We start from the raw sequence: 21,306 nt of genomic DNA, 5'->3' as shown, positions 1-21,306 counted from the left end.
AAGCAACACAGGTGTCCTTGAGAAATAAATAATAGTGAATTTCTGGAAAATACATAGTGCCATTCTGTAGCGCTTCAGAAGAGAGTAGATAAACATTTCTTCTTTAACTAAGTTGAACAAGCCTTACCTTGAAGGTTATCAAGGATGTATGGTAACAAATTTTCCTGTATCACATTCCAATTTTAGAAGTGATAGTTTTCTTCTAAAGTATTGGAAAATAATTAAACTTCTTTGTTTCTTTCAAAACTGAGAACAACTGAGCCAAATCAAAGACTGTGCAGTTCTCTGAACCAATTCCTGTTAACTGTTGAGGATTACACCCTTTCACAAAAATTCGTAAGCCAAACACTAGCTTTTCAAGCAGCAGGACTATAGCTAGGCACTGTCTCCTCAAATAATTTCCTCTGACTTTGGAAATATAAAATCAGATCTCGCGGTTTTATCACTCCCATTGTCTGTGGTTTAGGAAAAAGCACCATATCTTCTCAAAGAAAAAGGAAAAAATACTAGCAGCTATACGTTTGGAGACTAATTTTAGGAAGAACTGAGCCATTCTGATATGCTGCAGTCAACAGGAACTGAGGGCGCTCAATAATTCATGAGTTTCTTTCCATGTTTGAGCTTGTTGAAAATTTCTCAAGGAAACATTTTTCATCAGAAAATTCCAACTCCTGTGAACCAAAACTGCACACACGACAGGATATCCTTGGATACTTGTCCAGTATCTCTCCTTTAATCCAGTTTGAAATGGCTTTTAATCTACAATAATATAATTATATAATAATAAAATACTTAAAATATTAAATAGGTTGCTTGACTACAAGACAAAAGAATTTCTAAAAGGTGAAACAAACTATTTCGATCAATCTTCACCGTGATTTTTTGTTCTTTTAAAACACAAATGTTTGAGAAGAAAAAAAGATTAAAACTTGTTTTTACCTTCAGTTTGAGCTCCAAAATATTTTCATAACATTTCCTGGGAAAAGGTAAACATTTCCTACTTTAGATCTAGTTATGAATGGATTTTTATGCCTCTCCTTAGTGATGAGTGGTGTGTTAAATTTGTTATGTCTTTACTGTCGCTTTGATTCGGTTATTTTAAAATGAATGGCATTTGCATCAGAAGGCAGCATAATAACCTTTTCTTACCTTTAGTCTTTCTGTTACACCATCAGTGAAACTGACTGTGAATTCAGCAATTTTGGGCACTCTGAGTTTTCCTTTGTTCTTCTGGTCAGGCTGATATTCTGTTCTTGTTTTCACAATTACCTGGAAAATATCAACACGTTAAAGGTTTCTGCACACGTGATATGTTTTTTCTGTTATCTAAGCTTTTCTGTACAAACCACCCCCTGGACCTACACAAGTACCTTAGAACCATAAATTAACACCAACTCATCATACCCTCAGGAACCGGGACAGAGAAATGAATAGCCAGGCAGATACACAGACCTAGGACAGTGAGCTTATCATCATACCGAGTCTTAAAATAGCTGACAGCAAAATGTTTGACACCCACTTTTGTTTAGGACTAGGCATATAATTTTTATATCGTCTCCAACGGGTAGAACGCACAGAAAAACAGCCCATCCTAAAGAAGAGCCTCACTTACTAAAAACGCCATCCCAACAGTTCCACTGAAGCCAATTTAAACTTGGGCCATTTGGTGTCTCATTTATTTAGGTTCCAAATTATCAATATTAATCTCATGCTATCACCTTGGGTTTTCCCCAGAAAATCACAGTGTCATTTGCTGACTAGTCCAGGTCCTACTAGTCTTACAAAAATGAGAACTGAGAAGTCCTAAGTGGCTTTAAAAGGGAATGGTCAAATTACCAACACTGCATTGTCAATCTACACTGAATTTACTTGTAATCTAGAATAACCCTAAACATTTTGGGTAAAATGCACCCATTGTAAACACAGAAAAAGTAACACCTAATACCAGCTGCTCTCAGAGGGGACGAGCATCAGGGCTATATTCTGAAACCAACAGCCCTTCAGAGGAGTGAGCGTATCCATCCCATTATACACAAGAATCTTAAAAGACTACCCATCCATGAGCCTATGCAGCTAAATAGCATCATGAGAACGTGCCAGCATAGCCACACTAGCTTACTCTGGCTCAAAAAATGCAAGAGAAGACAAAACGGCCTTGTCTTCAGCACTGGCCAAGAGCTGGAGCTCATCCCTGGAGAGGGGAGCTGTGGTTGCGAGCACACGCTACCGCTGTGCTTCTGCAGAGGGTTAGAAACCCGGGGCAAGGTCCGCAAAGCATACGATGGGTTGGTGTGGTCTGCAGGGCTTGGGCAGATTAAACACAAAAGGACAGAAAGAACACTGAAGCTCTTGATCCTGGGGCCAACACTTCCACTTCTTTGCCTCCCACCCCAAACTGCAGGACTTAGGCAGCTGTCAGCCTTGCCAAGGTGAAAAGTAAATATTCCAGGAGTGGTGACTGGTTCATACGCGAGTGACAAGAATGATCCAAAAGCTCTTTGTTAGAAACAAAATGTCTTGAAGGATTGAAAAAGATTAAGTGATGCACAAGGTTGAGTTACCAGCTAATGAAGAACTTATTTGCAAATGAAGATGGCAAAGTCTGGTTTGGACCAGAGAAAACCCCAGGTATTTAATCCTCCTGCACTTAATGCCACGAGAAAATCAGAGTGAGAGAAAATCAGTGAGGAGTCATAAGCCAATTTTCTGGATTCAAATGCAAATCATTAAGGACTGATGAATATTTACATCCCTCAGCAAATCCCTCTCAATGGCATTTACTCCAGTAGCATTTGCAACATTAGGACTTGGGAAGAAGAAGAGACAAAAAGCCACCCAAATATATTTATATTAGTAGTTTGGAACTCAGAATTTCTAATGACACGACATAGCCGATGGGAAATGACACATGGGGACAAGCCTGATTCGTTGGGTTTGGGATGAACCCTGACACTGCTCTGAACCTACTATTGCACCAAACCCCGCGGCGCTCTGAAATGCAGTCCAGCACACTGTGGACCAAAAAAAGCAAAGCTCCCTCTCCAGCCCAGACAAACGGGCCCAGGTTAGCTCTGAGCTACAACAGGCGATAACCTCATTTTCTTACTCAAAAGAAGGCGAGTGCAGTCAGGATTCCATGCAGCTGGCCCCCAGCTTCCCAGTCTCCTCACTGGCCTTTTGTAAGCCCAGTACAGTAAGTTACAGACTGTCGGCCATCAACACCTGCCAGCCAGTGTTCAGAAATTGCACTCGTTCTGTTTTCAAACTACCAGTCACAATATCCAGTTCTCCCAAATTCATGCTTCCTGCTTGATATAAATCTTACTGCAGACAAAAGTGTTAAATATACATGAGGGCTCTTCCACAGACTCTAATGTTAGGTCTTAATGAAGGACCACAAAGACAGAATATAAGGAGGAAAAAAAAAAAAAAAAGCACCTTACTTGTTTCTAGATATAAGTTAATTTTATTCCATTCTTTGTCATTAATGTCAGTTTTATTATGGGTATTCACTAACTGTTGTTACATTCAACAAATACCTGCTAAGCAGGAAAGTTTAAATTATGCTGTCTACAGGGATACAGCATGAGACTGAAAATAAACCCACACAGCCCTTCACCAGGCAAGTCCAGTAGCAATGTCAGTCATGTCTGCGAATAAATAAATTAGCTCAGTCCCCAGCCAGATCAGAACCTACTTGAAACACAATTTGCTGACTGTGCCAGCAGCGAAATGTGTGTGTGCGCACAGCCATAGTCATCCTGCTGGTCAGTGTTCTGCAGAGAAATTTGCAGAGGTGTCGAAAAGCTTCACTAGACGAGGTAAGAAGTACTTTTGCTAAATGCCTTTTGGCATTGCAAAAGCTAAATATCTGCTCTCCAGAAGTATCTTTGTCAGACACCTGGTGGAGTTACTCAGCAGAAGAAAGACAGTCAGTAAGGTCTCCTCTTTAAAGGAGAGTGGAAACCTGTAGTGTAGGGGTAGCAAGCATTCAATATTGTGGCATTAATGATGAAAATGTCATTTTGTCGAGGGCACGGGCTGCACATTGAAAGGAAAAGAGCTAACTCTTGCTTAGTCCCCTACAGCCTAAATAAATAAGCCTGAGCACGGGTGCCACTTTTGCAGCCACGTTCACCCCTTCTCCATCCGACAAGCTGCCATCCCCACCCCATGCAAAGGCTTCTGGAAACTGAGTTGTGTTCATCACACTCCTTGAGCATTACCGAGGCCACACCAGCCACGGCGACCATAGCAATATCCAGAGAAAGGAGCAAACACTGTCAGATGGCAACACACGGATGCGCACACACACACGCACCACACACAGTTGCCAGCGGAGCGTTTGCTACAGCGACAGCCGCCCAGGCACGTCAGTTGTGAGTGCCTCTGAAACAAGTTCAAATGAGAGCTGCTCAAAACCCCAAAGAAATTTTCTAAAGCACAAAGTATTAATCTAAGTGCAAATTTAGAAAAGGAATAGTTAATCTTGTAAAGATTTTTTTTTAATCTTTTTAGCATTATTGGGGTTTTGCTATTTTGGTTGGTGGTTCTGCTTTCATTTTCCAGTTTTCTCATTTGGGTTGGGTGGGAAAGAAGATTTGCCTTCCCCCTGTTCCCTGCCATCACTCCATTTTTACCTTTTCTTTCTATTTTGTCACTGAGGAAAAATTCCTGCCAGTAAAGTCTTTCAGATATTCTAACCAAATTGCTGTTGGATGTACAGTAATAAAAATCGCACTGACTCCACAGCCAGTGCAATGATCAGCATTCATCTATCACCGGCTGCCCCAGAGCAGTTCCATCAGAGCCCAGGATCCCACTGTTCCGATGCAAACAAGGTACATTCATCTCACACCATGACAGGTTTCCTGGGAGAGCTACTGGCGTTTGTTACAAACCACAGCAAACGGAACGATCCCCATTCCTTCCCCCTGCCTGTTTTGCAGCTTTGCTGACTTCAATAGAGTTATTCTTCATCGAAACCAGAGGAAGGGAGTGTAAGACTGGGATCCTGTGCAGGTTGCAATTCAAAGCAAACTGAAGTGAAAGAAATGCCCATCTCCTCATTCCCTGCTCTGCAATGCTGTGAGGGTAGAAATGAACCGCTGAAAGGGGGTAACTTCCAGAGCTGGCAGCAATGCTTGGCTGTGCTCTGGCCTCCCGAGTACAGACAATAAATGCAAACAACTGAACCAGTGCTTAAATGGGCAAGTAGTCTCTTGGAATGTTCCCAAAAAAGACAATTAGCTCCTTCTCCATCCCCACTGCAGAAACACCGTTCTGCTTATTCTCCACACTTGCCACCATGAGGTCTCACCTCCTCCTGCATGCTCCCTAAGGCTTGTCTTAACTCATACTCATGGTGAGAAGGGTCTGGCTGTTTCAGGTTGGCATCCCTACCCGTGAGCTTACTCGGGCAGAGAATTATTGCTATGATTTTTATTCACCTCATGAAGCAAGCCCGCACACCTAAAAATTAACATCAAAGAGCAAGGACAGTCCCATCAACTTTTTGGATTGCCTAAGCCTTTGTCTTGTCAGCCTTCGTGTTTCATTATTTAGGTCCTGATCCAGCACCAGCTTATGCCTGTGCCCCACTTTGTGTGTTGTGATCGACCACCACAGAGAGCAGCCTCTCCGCCAGCTCAGTCCAGCCTACCCGCAGTCCTTTAAAGCTGGTACTGTGGATGGAGCCTAGATGAACGCTAGCTCAGGGGATGGCCCTGCAAATTATGTTGCTCCCATGACCTGTTCTTAAAGTTTTCACGCTATTTCCCAGAAACCCTCCACCTTTAAATTGCAGAGAGACTGTGCTGCTCATGGCAGATGCAGTAAAGGGGACACAAATAAATTACTTGGGACTTCCTTCATTTTACATCCAAAATAAAATTGTTCTTTGAAAGTTGCTTCCTAGATGAAGTACTACTAGATGGTGTACTACTGACTCTAGTACAGGAAGAGAGAAAAGGGTTTCCAAGGACCAGCAAAAAGACTTCTCTAATTACAGGAAACCACACTGCAGTCCTTGCAGCTTACTCCATAACCAGGTTTATCTAGCATTTGAACTCATTAACTTCCAATTCAGCAAAGCACTTAAGCTTGCAATTAGTCCTATTAACATCAGCAGGATTAGTCAGATATTTAAAGTTAAGTGTGCATTTAGGTGCTTTGGCCAGATCAGAGCTTAAACTGGCATCAGTCACCTTCCTACAGCCAGTTATAATACTGATGCAAGGCTCCTGTGGCATTCTTTGGCAAGATCGCTCAAAGCGCTTCACATACCAGCATGACCCCAGTATCCCCATATTACTGATGGCGGAGTAGGGGAAAAAAAAGAAAGAAAAAAAAAGTTTAGTAATCATAGAATTTTCACAGAATGGTTTGGGTTGGAAGGGACCTTGAAGACCATCTAGTTCCTGCCCCCCAGCCACGGGCAGGGACACCTTCCACCAGGGCAGGGTGCTCAGAGCCCCGTCCAGCCTGGCCTTGAGCATCCCAGGGATGGGGCACCCACAGCTGCTCTGGGCAACCTGCTCCAGTGTCTCACCACCCTACTGTGCTGAGTCACACCAGCAATTGGTGGCTGAGTCAGGAATATGACAGACCACGGCTCGCTGCTACTTACAGTGCACTGTGTTTTCTCAGGTTTTCATTAATTGAGTGATAACAGTAGCTCCAGCACATTCTCCATTTAAATATAACATTCTTGTGATTAGGGGCTAGCAAAATATGGCTGGGGTGGGTAGGAATTCAGCTGTCCTATGGAAAATGGCAGCTCCCTGCAGAATCGTTGTCCTTAATCATCCTAGGTTGGCAGCTGAAATAATACTCTCCATGTCTTGAAAGGTATTTATTTTCTATCCTTTTTTTTTTGCATCTTCTGGTTCCCCATTCCAATCCCTCAAACACTTTTCTGCAAAAGCTCAGTAGCGGTCTATACAGAATGGCCTGTGAAAGTCATAAAACCTCAGACACGACAGGACAGCAAGCCGTATCTATCATGCTGCTCCACACAAGAAAGATTTTTCTAATGATGCTGTTTGCTAACACATTTATCGAGCCCTACACCTAAATGCACTTATTATTCTAGGCTTAATGCTAGTGACACCACTGGAATCAATAGAAAACCTTTCCTCAGCTTTAATGAATGCAGGACCAGGCACCTTCTCTGTAGTGATGCTTTGGAAAATTATAGGTGTGCTGAGGTGAGAAACAACAGATGAGAGTCTGCGTACACCAGCAGGAAATCCATCATCAACAACCTTGAAAAAGTAAACAGTAGGAGACTGCTGGGAAATCTAGAGATTTTGGATGCTGAAAGAAAAAAGAAAGAAAGCTTCTAACGAAGTGAACTATAGTAAAAGCATTTGCTTTGAGGAGGAAGGAGCAGAGTGGACATGAAGTAGGACAAATGGAAAACCAGCACATTAAGCATGGAACCTGAAAAAGGGTTTTCCTGCAATGGGATGAAGTAAGTGTTTGAGAAAATGAACTGATATGAATTCTGAGTCTTGTCTCAGACTGACTAAACATAACATCATTTACTGCCACTTTATATTTGCGTTTGAGCTCTATGGTTTTCCCTGAAGAAATGAGTAATAATATTTAACATAACTGGCATTGTGTTTAAATTATTCATTTGGAAAAAGACATGCAGCCCTTCTGTAATTCCCACTTCACTGCCACGGTGCATGTAATATATTGTGGTTCAGGTGCTGCAAAGTGCAAACCATAAAAATTTAAAATACTACTTCCCGGGATTATTAATAATGAAGAGTCTCTCACTCAGAGTGGCTGTCAGCTTGACAGAAGAGATAAACAAAATGTGTTTCTCCTAACAAGGGGAAAGGTTTCTTCCAAGTTCAAAGCCGGACTTTGTAGTCCCACAAAATGGTTGTTAACACGCCCATCAGCTTCCATACGGATTAGTCATGCTCACTTTTAAATGAAAATGAGACTCTCGGCTTCATTCCTTTCTATGTCTTTCTTCCTCCCTTGCAGAGAAAGAACAGAAAATATAAACTTACCACTGGCACCGACGACGTGGTTTCCTTTGCCTTCATTACCCAACTGAGCACCAACAGCTGAGAAAGACCTCAGAGAGAGTCCCCGCTGTGGCATGCCATCCAGGTTACTGACAACTGCAAAATGGTGACCCTCAGTCCTGGCGCCAGATCTGCTCTGGCTGAGTTGGTTTCTATGCTTACGTGCTGCAAGCCAGGGCTTGGCTAAAATTCACCACCTGCTCGCACACCAAATTCTCCAGTGACCTACCAGCTCTAATCCTCACACATAGCCAGCTTCAAAGAGTAAATGAGATGTTCACGTTGCCAAAGCAGCTGAAGTTAAAATACTTAGCAGTAGAAGAGTACAGGAAAAGAGATGGAAAAATCATGTTTCAGGGCTTAAAACAATCTCTTCCTTTGCGGGCTTAGGATGAAACATTGATAGACATGAGCAGGTCCATGCCTACTGCAGCATCTCCTGTACCTTCTGCTGACTCTTGCACTGACTACTACTGCTAATACCAGGACACGCTGGACTGATTGGATCAGTAATCTCAGATTACCTGGCAATCACTGTGCTGCCAATTCCCAGATCTTTAAACAATCAGGTCTTTAAAAAATTTCCCAAATAATTATGACTACGTCCCATCCCATGGGAGAGGCAGCTATGCTTCCAAATATACAGGATGGACACATCTCAGCAGGCAGACCTCCCAGAGATTAATATTAAAATTGGCATTTGGGATGTATGTAATGGTAGTCCCCATGGCATCCTAGTCACTATCTGAACACATAAAACACCTAAAATATCAAGCAGAAAAAAGAAGGGGGGGGGGGGGGGGGGGAGAAAGAAAATTTAAGCAAAGGATACCCTGAGAACAAATCCATAGTCAATAGAGAAAGCCACAGTCAGTAGAAACACTGCTTTTTCTCCCCTGTATCAGCTCATCTAATGGGTGTTGTGCTGGAAATGAGTTTCACAGAGGGTGGTAGAAAAAAAGTGGTCTCCTGAATCAGTGCCAGGAGGATATTCCAGGCATAAGGAACATCACAAAAGGACAAAGACAGCAAATGTAATCAGCCCTGACATCACCGATGAAAGGCAGCACAAAATGCAAAGGCTGCACTGGGAGCTGAAAGCAGCTCAGAAGGGAAAGACATAGTTTTGCAAGCACAAAGGGAGCTTGGAAATTATTCAGCTAAGTCCCCCTACAAATCCCTAGGTGACCATAACCATCAGGAACGCACAGGAGGCTGAGAATGGGTGACAAAAATTGATTTCAGTAGGTTCAGCCAGGAGAAGGTATAGCAAAGCAGAAAAAAGAATCAATCACTCTGCTGTAGTGATGGTAAATTGGCCAGGGTAAATTAGCAGAGCTCCATTGATTTCATCTAAACTACACTGATTTATACTGGTCAAGAATTCTGCCCAGTCTTACTTTCCAGACCAGTAACTGCTATGTGGGGTTCACTTCACGGTCTTGCTAAAATAACTACCACCTGCAGCAACGGGCTTTCATGTTAGAAGAAAGACTTGATTACAACAGGCTTAGCCAAGCATCCGTACCCTAACACACTTCTCTTGTGTCCATTTCTGCTGTTTCTGCAGAACGCAGCTCTAGGAAGTGCAGTGCAGACATAACGGGGTTTAAGAGAGGCAACGGAGGTCACAAAAACGGGCACGCGATGGCTTTAAACCACCTAAGCAGTGCAGTTAAGGAGAGACATGTCTGCACAGGCTGTACAAATCCCGAGATTTTCTACAGTGAAGATCTGCAGCAGCAACACGTTATCTGTATGCAAGCGAGGCAGCTGAACGCTACCCCAGGTGTCTGCGAAGGCTGCGAGCACATGCCTGGATTGCAGCGCAGCCCTGCACGAGCAGATCGCCGGCGAGCAGAGGTCTTGGGTGCCAGGGGAAGGCTAGCCCAACAGCAGCCATGTCCAAAGAAGAGGAGCTTCTTTGAACTGCCAAGAGCCTGAAGTGGGGCTGTCCAAAACAGGCAAACAAAACCAAAAAGGTTACCCTGAAACCCTGCGCTGCCACAGTGTGCGTTGCTGCAAATATTTATTACAGCTTAATGAGCAGAGGCGATGTTTACATTCAAATACACATCTAGAGGACAAATGGATTTGCGCAGCGTGGGAGGAGGACAATGTCACAGGAGAGGAAGGCTCAGACTTTGGTATTTGTGGGGATTAGGCAGAGTATCCCAAGTGGAGAAAAGAAAGGATGAAGAAAGGCAAGACAGCCTGCCCATTCCTTCATATTCTCAGTACTCTCTTTTTATTCCCTTCCTTTCTTTGAGTCATGCTTTATTTCCCTTCGCATCCTCCTCCTGCCTTTTACTCTTCCTTCTTTCAACTGCCACTATTACTAGCCCTGCCCCATCTCTCCTTTTGCCATTTGCTCCATCCCACCCAATTCAGCAGCAGCTGCACAGCAGCACAGACGCCTGCCTCTGGCTGCATCAGGAGCCCCACAGGCAGTGGCAGGGAAGGCTGAGCTGCCTCCGGCCCCGCCACACGTAGCAGCACCCCGAAATCAGCTCCATGCTGCCCCGATGGCGTGTGCCTTCAGGCTGGCTAGAGCTGCCATGTGCTGCTGGGCTTCGCCGAGGGCAGACTGACATCAGAATTTCAAGACAGAGTTCCAAGTAGTCCCCCAGGTACAAAAGCACTCATCCAGCATACTATTAATTATGCCTGCTCAGCTGGCCAGGACAAAACATTATTTTCTGTAAAACCAATAGGGACAGGCTGTGAACACAAGGGACCACCCTGATTTTCAGGAACTCCTGATTACTCTGTGTGAATGCGTGGCCTCGGCCACTCAGAGAGGGGTGCCACCGAGGAGGGCAAGTGGCAGGAGGACGGGATGGGAAAAGCATCTGAAGAGAGCACTTACATCTATTTTTTTAATTTCTTGGGCTGGATGGTAGGAATTTGTCACTAGAGAAATTATTTCTCAAGCCTCCAGATGCATTAAAAATAAAGAACAATGGGCCACATGATAAGCCTTCTGCAGCCTTCACCACAAAAGAGATGCCGGATGTTTTTTTCAGCCCTGACAATAGCGTTCATGCACTTTTGTGTTATGTAAAATTGGGATTTTTGCTGCCAGAACAGAGGCATTTCCTGCTGGATTATACTGAAGTGAGCCTATGAGACCAAGGGGTCCCCAGTTGTTGATCTCATTTAAAATTTCAGTGAAACAGTATGGTCCCTGAAAAGCCGCGTATCTTTTAGCATTATCATTGCAGAGACATGTAACAATTACAGGCAAAGCTTTGTCTATACCTAGGAAAACAAGTGAAGAGCTAGCATTTTTCCCTTTGGTCCTAAAAGAAAAAAAGACTTTTTTTTTTTTCTCTCTCTTTTCTTTTTGAATAAGAAGAAATTAAATTCAGAGACATAAAAAGCCAGGTCAAGAGCTTGTCACCAGTGATGGCTATTATTCCTGTTACATGGATGGATTTCAGCAAAAAGGCCACGCAGAAATGATTTAAGAGCATCTGTCTCTGCCTTCTGCAAATGTGCCACCCCAGCAAGAGAACAGGGGGCAAGGGAAATGCTTGAAGATAGTCAATAAATACAAATACTCAGCACGCTTAGCACCCTGAGGGAGAAATTACTGTCCCAGGTACATTTCTCCCCTTGCAGCCATACAACTGCTGACAGAACGAGGAGAATGCTGATGCTGCAGGAGGAACAGGACAGGTCTTAGGAGGAGACATCCTCATTTGGTGGAAAAGGAAACAGTCAGTCCAGTGGCCAATAATTTTTAGAAGAGGTTACCAAATTCCAGCCTCCTGAATTCCTGCCTGCATTTTTTCAACAGCGTCAAGGTGGAAGTCGGAGGGAGCTGCTAAGCTCACAGTGCTTTAGAAAACAAGCCTGTTAGGAAAGCATCTCCAAAAGGACAGACAGTAAGTTTAAGCATGCCTTTAAGAAAGTGCTTCCCCCTATCACCCCCCACATGATTTCTTATCATCAAGGAGCAATCTGAAAAGAGACGGGTTTCAGGGATTACATCACATGAGCAAAAGCCTCATTTTTATATTCTTTCACTGTGTCCTCTCTCTGAAAGGGGCGCCAGACACAGCAAACACTTCCAAAGAGATGAAGCTACGGTGAAACAGCTACAGAGGTTAATGCTGAGAGTCGCTTCAAGTGACTCTCAAGTGATCCAGTTACAAAAATATCCTTCAAATGAAGAATCAGGTATTTAAAGCCCTTAAAACATGATTTTTCAGTCTGTAGATTCCATAGGCTTCATGGGGTGCTTTTAGGGAGCTGCAAAGGTAAGTATACTGACAAACAAAAGGTTTCTCTTCAACATGCAGGCAGGCGGCTAAGACTTAATTAGAAAAAGCCTACCAATTAAGACAGCTTGCAAACCTTTGCCATGCAATATACATAGACCAGGCGAAGGCGTTCTGGCACACTGGCAGTAGCAGCACTTGGGTTGCCCAGCACAGTATACTCTTGGATTGCTAGCCAGAGCTGGTACTGCTCCTCCTTTACCAGGCAGACGGAAGCTAGAGCAAGCACACAGCCCCAGGCTGCAGCCAAACCTCCTTGCTCTGGTTTTCATGCACCCTGGACTTCCCTAGACCCAAGGTTAGACCCAGGCTGACAGCCAAGTTTCTTAAATGATGATACCCTCTCTCACGGAGAAGAGAAGCCCAGAAAAGGGAGTATTTAGCAGGGTTTTTTTTCCCTAGATCTCACTTACAGGAAAATGCCAGGGCACACCAGCTCTTTGTTGCAGTGGCAAAGGCGATGTGATCAGCAGCTGGTGGGCGGGCAGGGAGCAGGGCCGGGAGCATTGCCTCCCTGTCGTTAAAAGTGAGCGGCAATGGGTTTGCATTTACGAAAACAAGCAAGCAAAGTCCTTCTGAGCTGTTGGCACGCAGACCCCAACACCAAAGATGGGGTTTGGCTCTGGTTGTTCATGCAGCATCCCACGCAAGAGGCACAGAAAGAGCCTTGGCTTATGTTCTCACTCTCCCAAGCTAAAAATCAACTGCTGCCAGGTTTTAGGAATAGATGGAAAAAAAGTCAAATCGATTTTAGGTCTGCTTTTTTTTTTAACCTTGTCTCCTGACTGCAAGGCAAGTCCAAACAACACACTCTGAAAGACTTGAAATCCATGTCTACTCTTCCTCAGGTTCACAGACTGACTGAATTCAGTAGAAGTTTCGCTTTTCTAAGTAGAAACCTGAAGTTTCCCCCTATCACTTAGCCTTTGCCCAAGCTTTTCACCTGAGGCTCAACTCGTTATTAGACACTCTTTAAATAGACCCTCTGCCCTAGGGTGAACTCACCCCAACGGAATCTGTTCTACAAAAAGCAAAGGAAACAGATTGTGAATTATTTTGCTTTTACCATAAATAACCGCTCCTTCTTGTGAATGGGTCTCCATTTGCTGTTAACTCCAGGCCTACTGCACACAGGAGCTGAACCACAGCCTGCAGAAATCAATACCATTGACTCTAATGAGTTCTGAATCACGCTTAGCACTCCTGGAGATACATCCCACTCTTCCAGCAAAGAAAAATATGGATGTCAGTAGATGCATTGACAGTAATGTATGCTAATGAAGGTAATGTAACCTAACAACATGTGAATTATTGATGTAGGCATGTTTAAACAGAAAAATCAGCAAGGAATCACACCAGACCAATACACTCCACTGTTTGTTCACCAACAGGCAATTGGAACGTGGTGGTTGTTAGAACACTCATTACCACTTTATTAGCTTGAATGGATTTTTGTTGGGTTATCCATGTCTCACCTGATACATGAGTCCTTTCACATCGTGTGACACTGCGTGATCTCAATGAGCCTTTGTACTAGCACCAAATAAGCTACTTTTACACATCTATGGTTTCCTCTGAGCTTTTCAGATGTTTGTGATAAATCGTACTGCTTTGCCTGAATTATTTTGCTCAATCTTATTTTATCAGTCATAGATAAGGGCTGGTTTAGCTCCTCATTCACAACAATTCATGTAAGTGTAACTCTCCTGAATGCAGCAAAGTTGCTCCTGATTGTCATGAGGCACACAGAGAACAAAACTAGCTCCTTTGTCTGGCACGGCTCTGGTCCCCAGGATGTCAAGGCAGTTGACACAGCTCTATCATAAAGTAAATACGGTTTGTCTATCTAGACAGTTTTGTCATACCCATCATCATGTTCTCCTAATGTATTTAGAGAAAAATCATTTTGTACTACAGTAAACACAGGATATATATTCAATAATCATCAGTGTAAATTTTACTATTATTCCATTAGCCTGTGAGATGTAATCATTCTGTCTGTACTTTTGGGTGAGTTGGCTCCATCTCTGTGGTATCTGGGAACTACATTGCAGACAGGCTTTGTTTTTGTAAGGACTGTTGGGGCATACAGATTTTTACAGTCTCATCATGTCCTCACCAGGTTACATTGATATGCATCATCACCCCATCGATATAGACAAAAGATTTCCTAGTACATACTGCATCGAAAAAATCCCAACCACCGAACCGCAGGCGATTGTCGATGCACGTTTCTGGGCATTTTAGTGCTGCATCCAGGTCTGAGAGGGCTTAGTGGGAAGGGGATAAAGCTGTCCCTGGGCTGGAGCCAACCGGGGGAACAAGCCCTGGATCGCTCCATCACCGCCCTACGCACGAGGGAACTCTGCCACTCTCTCCAGAGAGATCAGCATCCCCAGTGCCCAAATAAGCTTTGCAAAGCCATGGGGAGAAAAACAAACGTTAACTGGCTTAACAATTAAAATTAAACTCGGAAGAGTTACCATGTTACTCTTAATGCAGGCAATTAATCTTACTGATAATAAGGCATTGTAAACTGCTCCTCAGTTTCTCCAGTGCCTGCAAGAGGAACGCACTAAGCTTTTCCCAGTTGTATTTCTGGAGGGATATTTGGGGTTTTTTTTTGAGGAGGGAAGGAGTCAGGGGGCAGTTGCGTGCTTATTGCCCGCGTTAAAACAGATAAACACGCTATGAGAGATAAGCCCTTTTATTTATCGACCAGCCACTACGCCACAGCTCATATCATCGGAGACCAGCAAGTCCCCAAGGCGGTGAGAGCCGAGGGGCATGTACGTGTGCGCAGCCATGCCGGAGCAGCGCCTGATCCCGTTTTACCTTTTCCGGAGCCGGGAACTGCAGGTGATTTACTTCCAAAGGCGTGATCAAAGGAACCGTCTGAAAACCATCTTCGGTGGATGGTGGTTTGTTGTTCTTGTCGTTCAAATTACTCCCCAGCTTCACCATCCTCGGACCTTGCTTTCCAGACCTACAGCCAGCGAGAGGGTCAGCGTCAGGCGGGTGGCGGGAAGGGGACGGTTGCCGCGTGCCCGGCCCTGACGCCTGGCTGCCCCCCGCCCGGCAGGGTGCCTCGCACGGACACCCCGCAGCACCCCCAGCGCCCCGCGCCACCCGTGGCACCGCCACCGCCAGCCGCCGCGGTGCAGCCCCTGGGGGGCTTTTGACACCCCCCCCCCCCATTTATGTGCAGCCCCCCGCCGGGTGCCGAAGGAAGGGGGGGTTGGGGTCCATCCTCCCGCCTGCCCGGGGGCGGCGGGGCTAGGGGGGGGGGGGGGGAAGCTGGGGAGAGGGGGGGTGCGGGCTTACCCCCCCCCCCCCCGCACCCCGCCCGCCGCCGCCGAGCCCCTACTTACTGCAAACCACGCGGTCACCGGCGGCGGCTGGGCCCGGGCGCGGCGGGGGGTGGCGCGGCGGCGGGGGCAGGTTCCCGCTGAGGCCCGTGCGCGGCGCGGGGCGCGGGGAGCGGTGCTGAAGGGACAGCGCTGCGCCCTGCGCTCGGTGCGGCTCCGCAAGCGCGACTGAGGGCGGGCGCGGGCGGGCGGCTCCCCCCGCCCCCCCCCGCCCCCCCCCCAACCCCCCCCTCCCGCCACCGCCCGCTCGCCGCGCGCGCGCCCGCCCCGCGCGGCCTCGGGCACCCCCTGGCGTCCCCGCCGCGCACGGCCGCGCGCCCCGGCGGGCGGTGGCGCCCCCTGCAGGCCGCGCGTGGCGCTGGCGGGGGCGGGGGCGGCGCGGGGGGGCTGCGGCGGGGGGGGGGGGGGAGGGGGGGGCGGGGCTATGAGGGCACCGCGCCGCTGCGCACGGGGACGGGTGCAGCCGGGGAGGGCGGGGGGCGCAGGGCGCGGGTGCCGCAGCGGGGTCAAGTGCGCACCCCACTGTCCCCCCCAATGCCCCTGGCAGCGCCCCTCACCCCGCTGCCCCCCCGCCCGCATTGCCCCGGCGGTGCCCCTCACCCCCATTGCCCTCACCCCACTGCCCCCCCCCACATTGTCCCTGGCGGCGCCCCTCATCCCATTCCCCCCCCTGCTGGCAGTGCCCCTCACCCCATTGCCCCCCGCCCACATTGCCCCGGAGGAGCCCCTCACCCCGTTGCTAGCCCCCACATTGCCCCTGGCAGCGCCCCTCACCCCATTGCCCCCCCCCCCCCCATTGTCCCTGGCAGTGCCCCTCAGCAGCACGCTGTGCTCGGTCAGTCCCTGCTCCCCGCAGCCCGGCTGGCTGGGGACAAGCCCCCGGCCCTGCTCGGCTTTGCCCGGGGTTCACCTCCCGTTTGCAGAAGCGGGGCCGGTAACGCATCACCGCCACGCCAGGTGCTGCCGTAGCCTGCCCACCAACGCCGGCCCACCCGCCAGCACCCCCGAAACCACCAGCACCCCCGAAACCACCAGCACCTCCGAAACCACCAGCACCCCCAAAACCAACAGCACCTCCGAAACCACCAGCACCCCTGAAACCGCCAGCCCCTGCGGGATGGGGCCAAAGCACTTTGCTTGGAGACAGAGATACTTTGGGATGACTTTAGCCTGATTTGTTTATAAATATAGAATTTGCCTCCAGAGCTTGCAACTTGGCATCTTTTAGAAGACCTAAATATACTCCTGAAAGGCATGAACTGTTTCCGTAATAAAGCCTTTTAGAACTCACTTGTGAAAATTCCTTTAAGGCCGTGCTTTGGCGGGGCGAGGGAGAGCTGGCTGCAGCGCTCAGCGCGGAGGGTCAGAGGCAGGCAGAGGTGGGGCAGCTACAACTCACCTACTACTGACATACCTTACACAGCCCATTAAAGAGCCTGTTTCCAACAGCTTTGCCGGTTTTTAACGCCTGGGTTGGAATTTTCCGTATCACATTTCTGCACAAGGCTAAACTTCTATGGTAAATTTCATCCAAGAGTTTTTCTGGTTTTAAGAATAAGGTTCTGCCATATGTAAAGTTTAACTTGGAATAACTCTTGCACAGAGTGTTAAAAATTGTTGGCGGGTAGCTTTCGGATGTTCTCAGATTTATCTGCAACAAATCAGTCGCATCATAAGGTTTGGGGAGTTCATACTCGGGGAATTCTGGAAAAAAATTCTTAAGCTCAGTAGCAGAGATCCTCTCAGATCCCCTCCATCAGAGGCACATTCAGCCCAAGACTGAGCAAGATTCTCACTGTAGCTATCACTCCAGGCTGCTGCAGACTAGACCAGGAACAGATACCCACAGAGCAAGCTGGCAGGTTGCATCCCACAGACATGGGGATGCACTATAGATCTGAAGAAGCACATAAAAACACTCAATGAAGATTATTGATTAATGTTCTAATATTGCAGTGTTCTAATATTGCAGTGATACCAGAAATCAACCATTAATGTCCATCTGGGCTAGGATCTGTGCAAATATCTAGCAAGTTATAAACCCTGCGAAGTCTTTTTCTCATGCTCTTCACAGAGGCGAATGTCACTGTGACAGTTTGGCTCAGGATGATAATTAGGACCTTCAAAATGTGGAGGCTGTAAGAAAATCCCAAAGCACATATTTTACAAAGGACGACAGAAGCCCAGCCTTGTCCCAGACACTGCCCATCCTCCAGACCCTGAGCCAAAGCCCTCTGGCCCTAGAGGGGCACTGGACCAGGCTCCTGTCCAAGCCTTTTGTATCATTTATGTGCAGCATCAGTGAGGCTGGCAGGAACCTCTGGAGGCTGTCCAGTGCTCTCCTCCTGCTCAAAGCAGGGACAGCAAGAGCAGGTTGCTCAGGGTCATTTCCAGTTGGGCTTTGACTATATCCAAGGATGGAGACAGCACAAATGCTCTGGGAAACCTGTTCCAGTGTTCAGCCACCCTCACAGCAGAAGCACTTTTCTTCTCTTTAAATGAAATTTCCTGTGTTTCGGTTTGGGCCCATTGTCCCTTGTCCTGTCACTAGGCACAACTGGGAAGAGACTGGCTCTGGGCCCACTGAACCTTCTCTGGGCTGAACAATCTCGACTCTGTCCGCCTCTCCCCACGTGGCAGATGCTCCAAGCAAGCAAGTACAATTGCAGCAACTCTTTCCTCAACTTTCAATATATTACGGATTACATCATCTAAAGTGATTTGATGACTTAAGAGATTCACAGCCTCTACAGCTATCTTCCACTGAATGCACACATTTGAACTAGTCTAGCCCCTCCATCAGCAAAATGGCTATTTTCAACTCAGGGACTAGGAGTTACTATTAGAAAATGCGAAGGAAACATCGCTTTGTAACTTCATAGAAATGGCATTGGGGTGGTCCGCCTGAATCTGGTAATCACCAAGGGACACGAGAGCACTTTGTTGAAAAAACAAAGTGATGTCTCTCATAGCTTGCAGATGCATTCTGTGATCAGAAAATCGAATTATTTTCATGCACGTCAACATTGGTAGCGAGTATCCTGCTAGCCAAAATAGTACCTTAGCAACACCTGGGCAGACCCTCTGACTTAAGAGATGCTTTAAGCAATGCTTCACACACACACTGATGCTAAATCTCCGAATCACTAGTGCAAACCCATGGAAAGTATGGTTACACAATGAGAAATAAGGTTATCTGTTTGCTCAGCATATCTACTCACTAGAACGCACTGATATGCTCGCAGAGCTTAATATATTAACTTTTTTTTGGTTATACTTGAATACCCTTCAGAGTAACATAGCTAAGGGGCAATGAGGTGAATCCTATTTCTTGTGCATCGCTACCACCGTAAAACACCTTTCACGTAGCTGCCAATCTACTGATAACTAAGCAGGGCTAACTCCTCTGGAGATATTTTATATAACCCAGAGAACGCAGCTGAACTTCGCGAGCACTCGGGCACTGGCAGTTAGAGTCACTTTTTCACTAGAAGACTTTCAGTTGTGAGTACTAGCAGCAAGAACCTGCGATAAGCAAGCAGGTGCTGCTTTTACCTTAAGACTTTTCAGGGTAGAAGCACATTTTAAGCAACACCTTTCAGTGGCACCATACGAGGATTTTGGCAGCGTGGTGGAGGGAGGTGTGCAGAGATATTGAATCTCCCAGAGCCCTCCTTGGCATCACATCCAGTAACTTCCATTTCCTCCATGAGACTGAACTAGCCCTGTAACTACTCGGGGTCAGTATGCCCCATTACAATTTGAAAATGCCTCTTTGCAAAATGCCTCTTTCACAAACAAACTACCAGGAGTAAATTTACACAGCAGGATGCTTTATGGAAAAAATAGATGCCTAAAGTTGCCAGCAGGATCCTGAACATGACCATTCTTTAGGGACGGCATTAAAGTAAACCCAACTGAGCATGAGAAATCAAAGAGTAAGATACCGATTTTCTTGTGGTGCAAATACAGTCCCTGGCATTTCCACCCACACAGAGCAGCTCAGCCATGGTCAATAAGACAAAGCAGCAACATGAGCAACATAAGACTCCAGAGGAATAAACAAATTATTTTTTCTGTCAACAAAAATATATGCCTCTCTTCATTCATTTAATGTTTCCCATGATATATAAATGTATCAGGTTTGCATGGTGAGGGTTTGGTAGCAGGGGGGGCTGCAGGGGTGGCTTCTGCAAGAAGGTGCCAGGAGGTTCCTCCATTCCCGATGGAGCCAGTGCCAGCCGGCTCCCAGCCGGACCCAACGTTGGCTGTGGCCGAGCCCATCGGCGATGGGGCAGCGCCTCTGGGGCAGCGTGTTTAAGGAGGGGTGAAACCCCTGTGCGATGGCAGCTGGAGAGAGGAGGGAGCTACATGGGAGCAACAGCCCCGCGGGCACCAGCTCGGGGCAGGGGGGCAGGGGGGCTCCAGGGGCCGAGCAGGGGCTCCCCGGCAGCCCGGGGAAGGCCATGGCCAGGCAGGCTGTGCCCCCAGCCCACGGAGCACAGGGGGCAGCTGGTGTCCCCGCAGCCTGGGGACCCCGCGCCAGGGCAGGGTATGAGGACCCTCCCCTGCAGGGCAGGGCAGCTGTAAGGGACCGACCCCAGCCCCATTCCCCATCCCCTGCGCCACCCGGGGAGTGGGAACAGAAACCGGGAGTGGGGTTGAAGGGAGGGGTGGGGGGAAGGTGTTTTTAAGGTTTGGGTTTATTTCCCATTACCCTACTCTGGTTTGATAGGTAATAAATTAAACAAATCTCCCCAAGTCGAGTGCGTTCTGCCCATGATGGTCATTGCTCAGTGCTCTCCCCGTCCTCATCTCCACCCATGAGCATTCTGTTATATTTTCTCTTCCCCAGTCCACTTGAGGAGGGCAGTGATGGAGTGGCTTTGGTGGCCACCTGACCTCCAGCCAGGGTCAACCCACCACAGTTATTTTCTATTTTCAGTTAAACAAATCAGAGCAGAATTTCTGTTTTCATTGTCAGTTTACACTGAAGATTACTGGCCATAGTTAAGAGGCATAATATTTGTAATAGGGCTTGGGTATAACATTTCACTGTATTGTAAAATCTGCAACTTGTAAACAGAATGTCAGTCAGAGTAGTTCAACCTCTACCCACTTCATGCCTGAACATATAAATCAACTTCTCTGCAGTGTTGATGAATATTGTTTTACTTACTTGGTCCTTGATTTGTGAGATTCTTATACTCATTTTTTGTCTTCATAAAATAAATTTCCTGCACACTATGCATTTCCTAGGAAATCATAGGAGTAACATCACCCACCTCAGATTCTTCTGCCAAAAGATCACATTTGTTTCTCAAGTAGTTGTGTTAATTCATTTCAAAATTAGTCTCATACAGCAATGAAAACTAGTACAAAAGTGCAGGAGACAGCTTAAGCCAAACCCAGCCCTGAACTGAGTCCTATGACTTAACAAATACATACAGCCAGAATTCAGATCTATGTTTCCCTGGAGAAAACACCATGACGTGGACGGAAAGTAACATTTAGACAGAGCACATCAACATGGGAAGGAATCTCACCACAACCTCCAAGTAAACCCCAGACATGGGACTATCGCCATTAAATGCTTGCCTGGGG

General features: G+C 46.9%; 1 protein-coding gene across 2 annotated transcripts in view; it reads right to left on the bottom strand.

The window, feature by feature from the left end:
• The window catches only part of NSG2 (neuronal vesicle trafficking associated 2), a 54,628-nt gene that overhangs the window by 21,975 nt on the left and 11,347 nt on the right, over positions 1 to 21,306 (bottom strand). Inside the window, exons 1-3 of one of the 2 annotated variants that reach the window (XM_080398565.1) lie at positions 15,706 to 15,910; positions 15,170 to 15,320; positions 1,150 to 1,269 (exon numbers count right to left, since the gene is read on the bottom strand). In XM_080398565.1, the coding sequence (XP_080254691.1) occupies positions 1,150 to 1,269; positions 15,170 to 15,298 (249 nt within the window). In that variant the 5' untranslated portion in view covers positions 15,299 to 15,320; positions 15,706 to 15,910. Of the gene's footprint in view, positions 1 to 1,149; positions 1,270 to 15,169; positions 15,321 to 15,705; positions 15,911 to 21,306 lie in introns of those variants that run through there. The other variant, XM_080398564.1, reaches the window with a different exon arrangement.

The sequence above is a fragment of the Falco punctatus genome, assembly GCF_963210335.1.
Source record: "Falco punctatus genome assembly, chromosome: 8".
In the NCBI taxonomy this organism is placed as follows: Eukaryota; Metazoa; Chordata; class Aves; order Falconiformes; family Falconidae; genus Falco; species Falco punctatus.
Note: the sequence above shows the minus strand (reverse complement) of the source record. Positions and strands in the feature narration are given on the sequence as shown.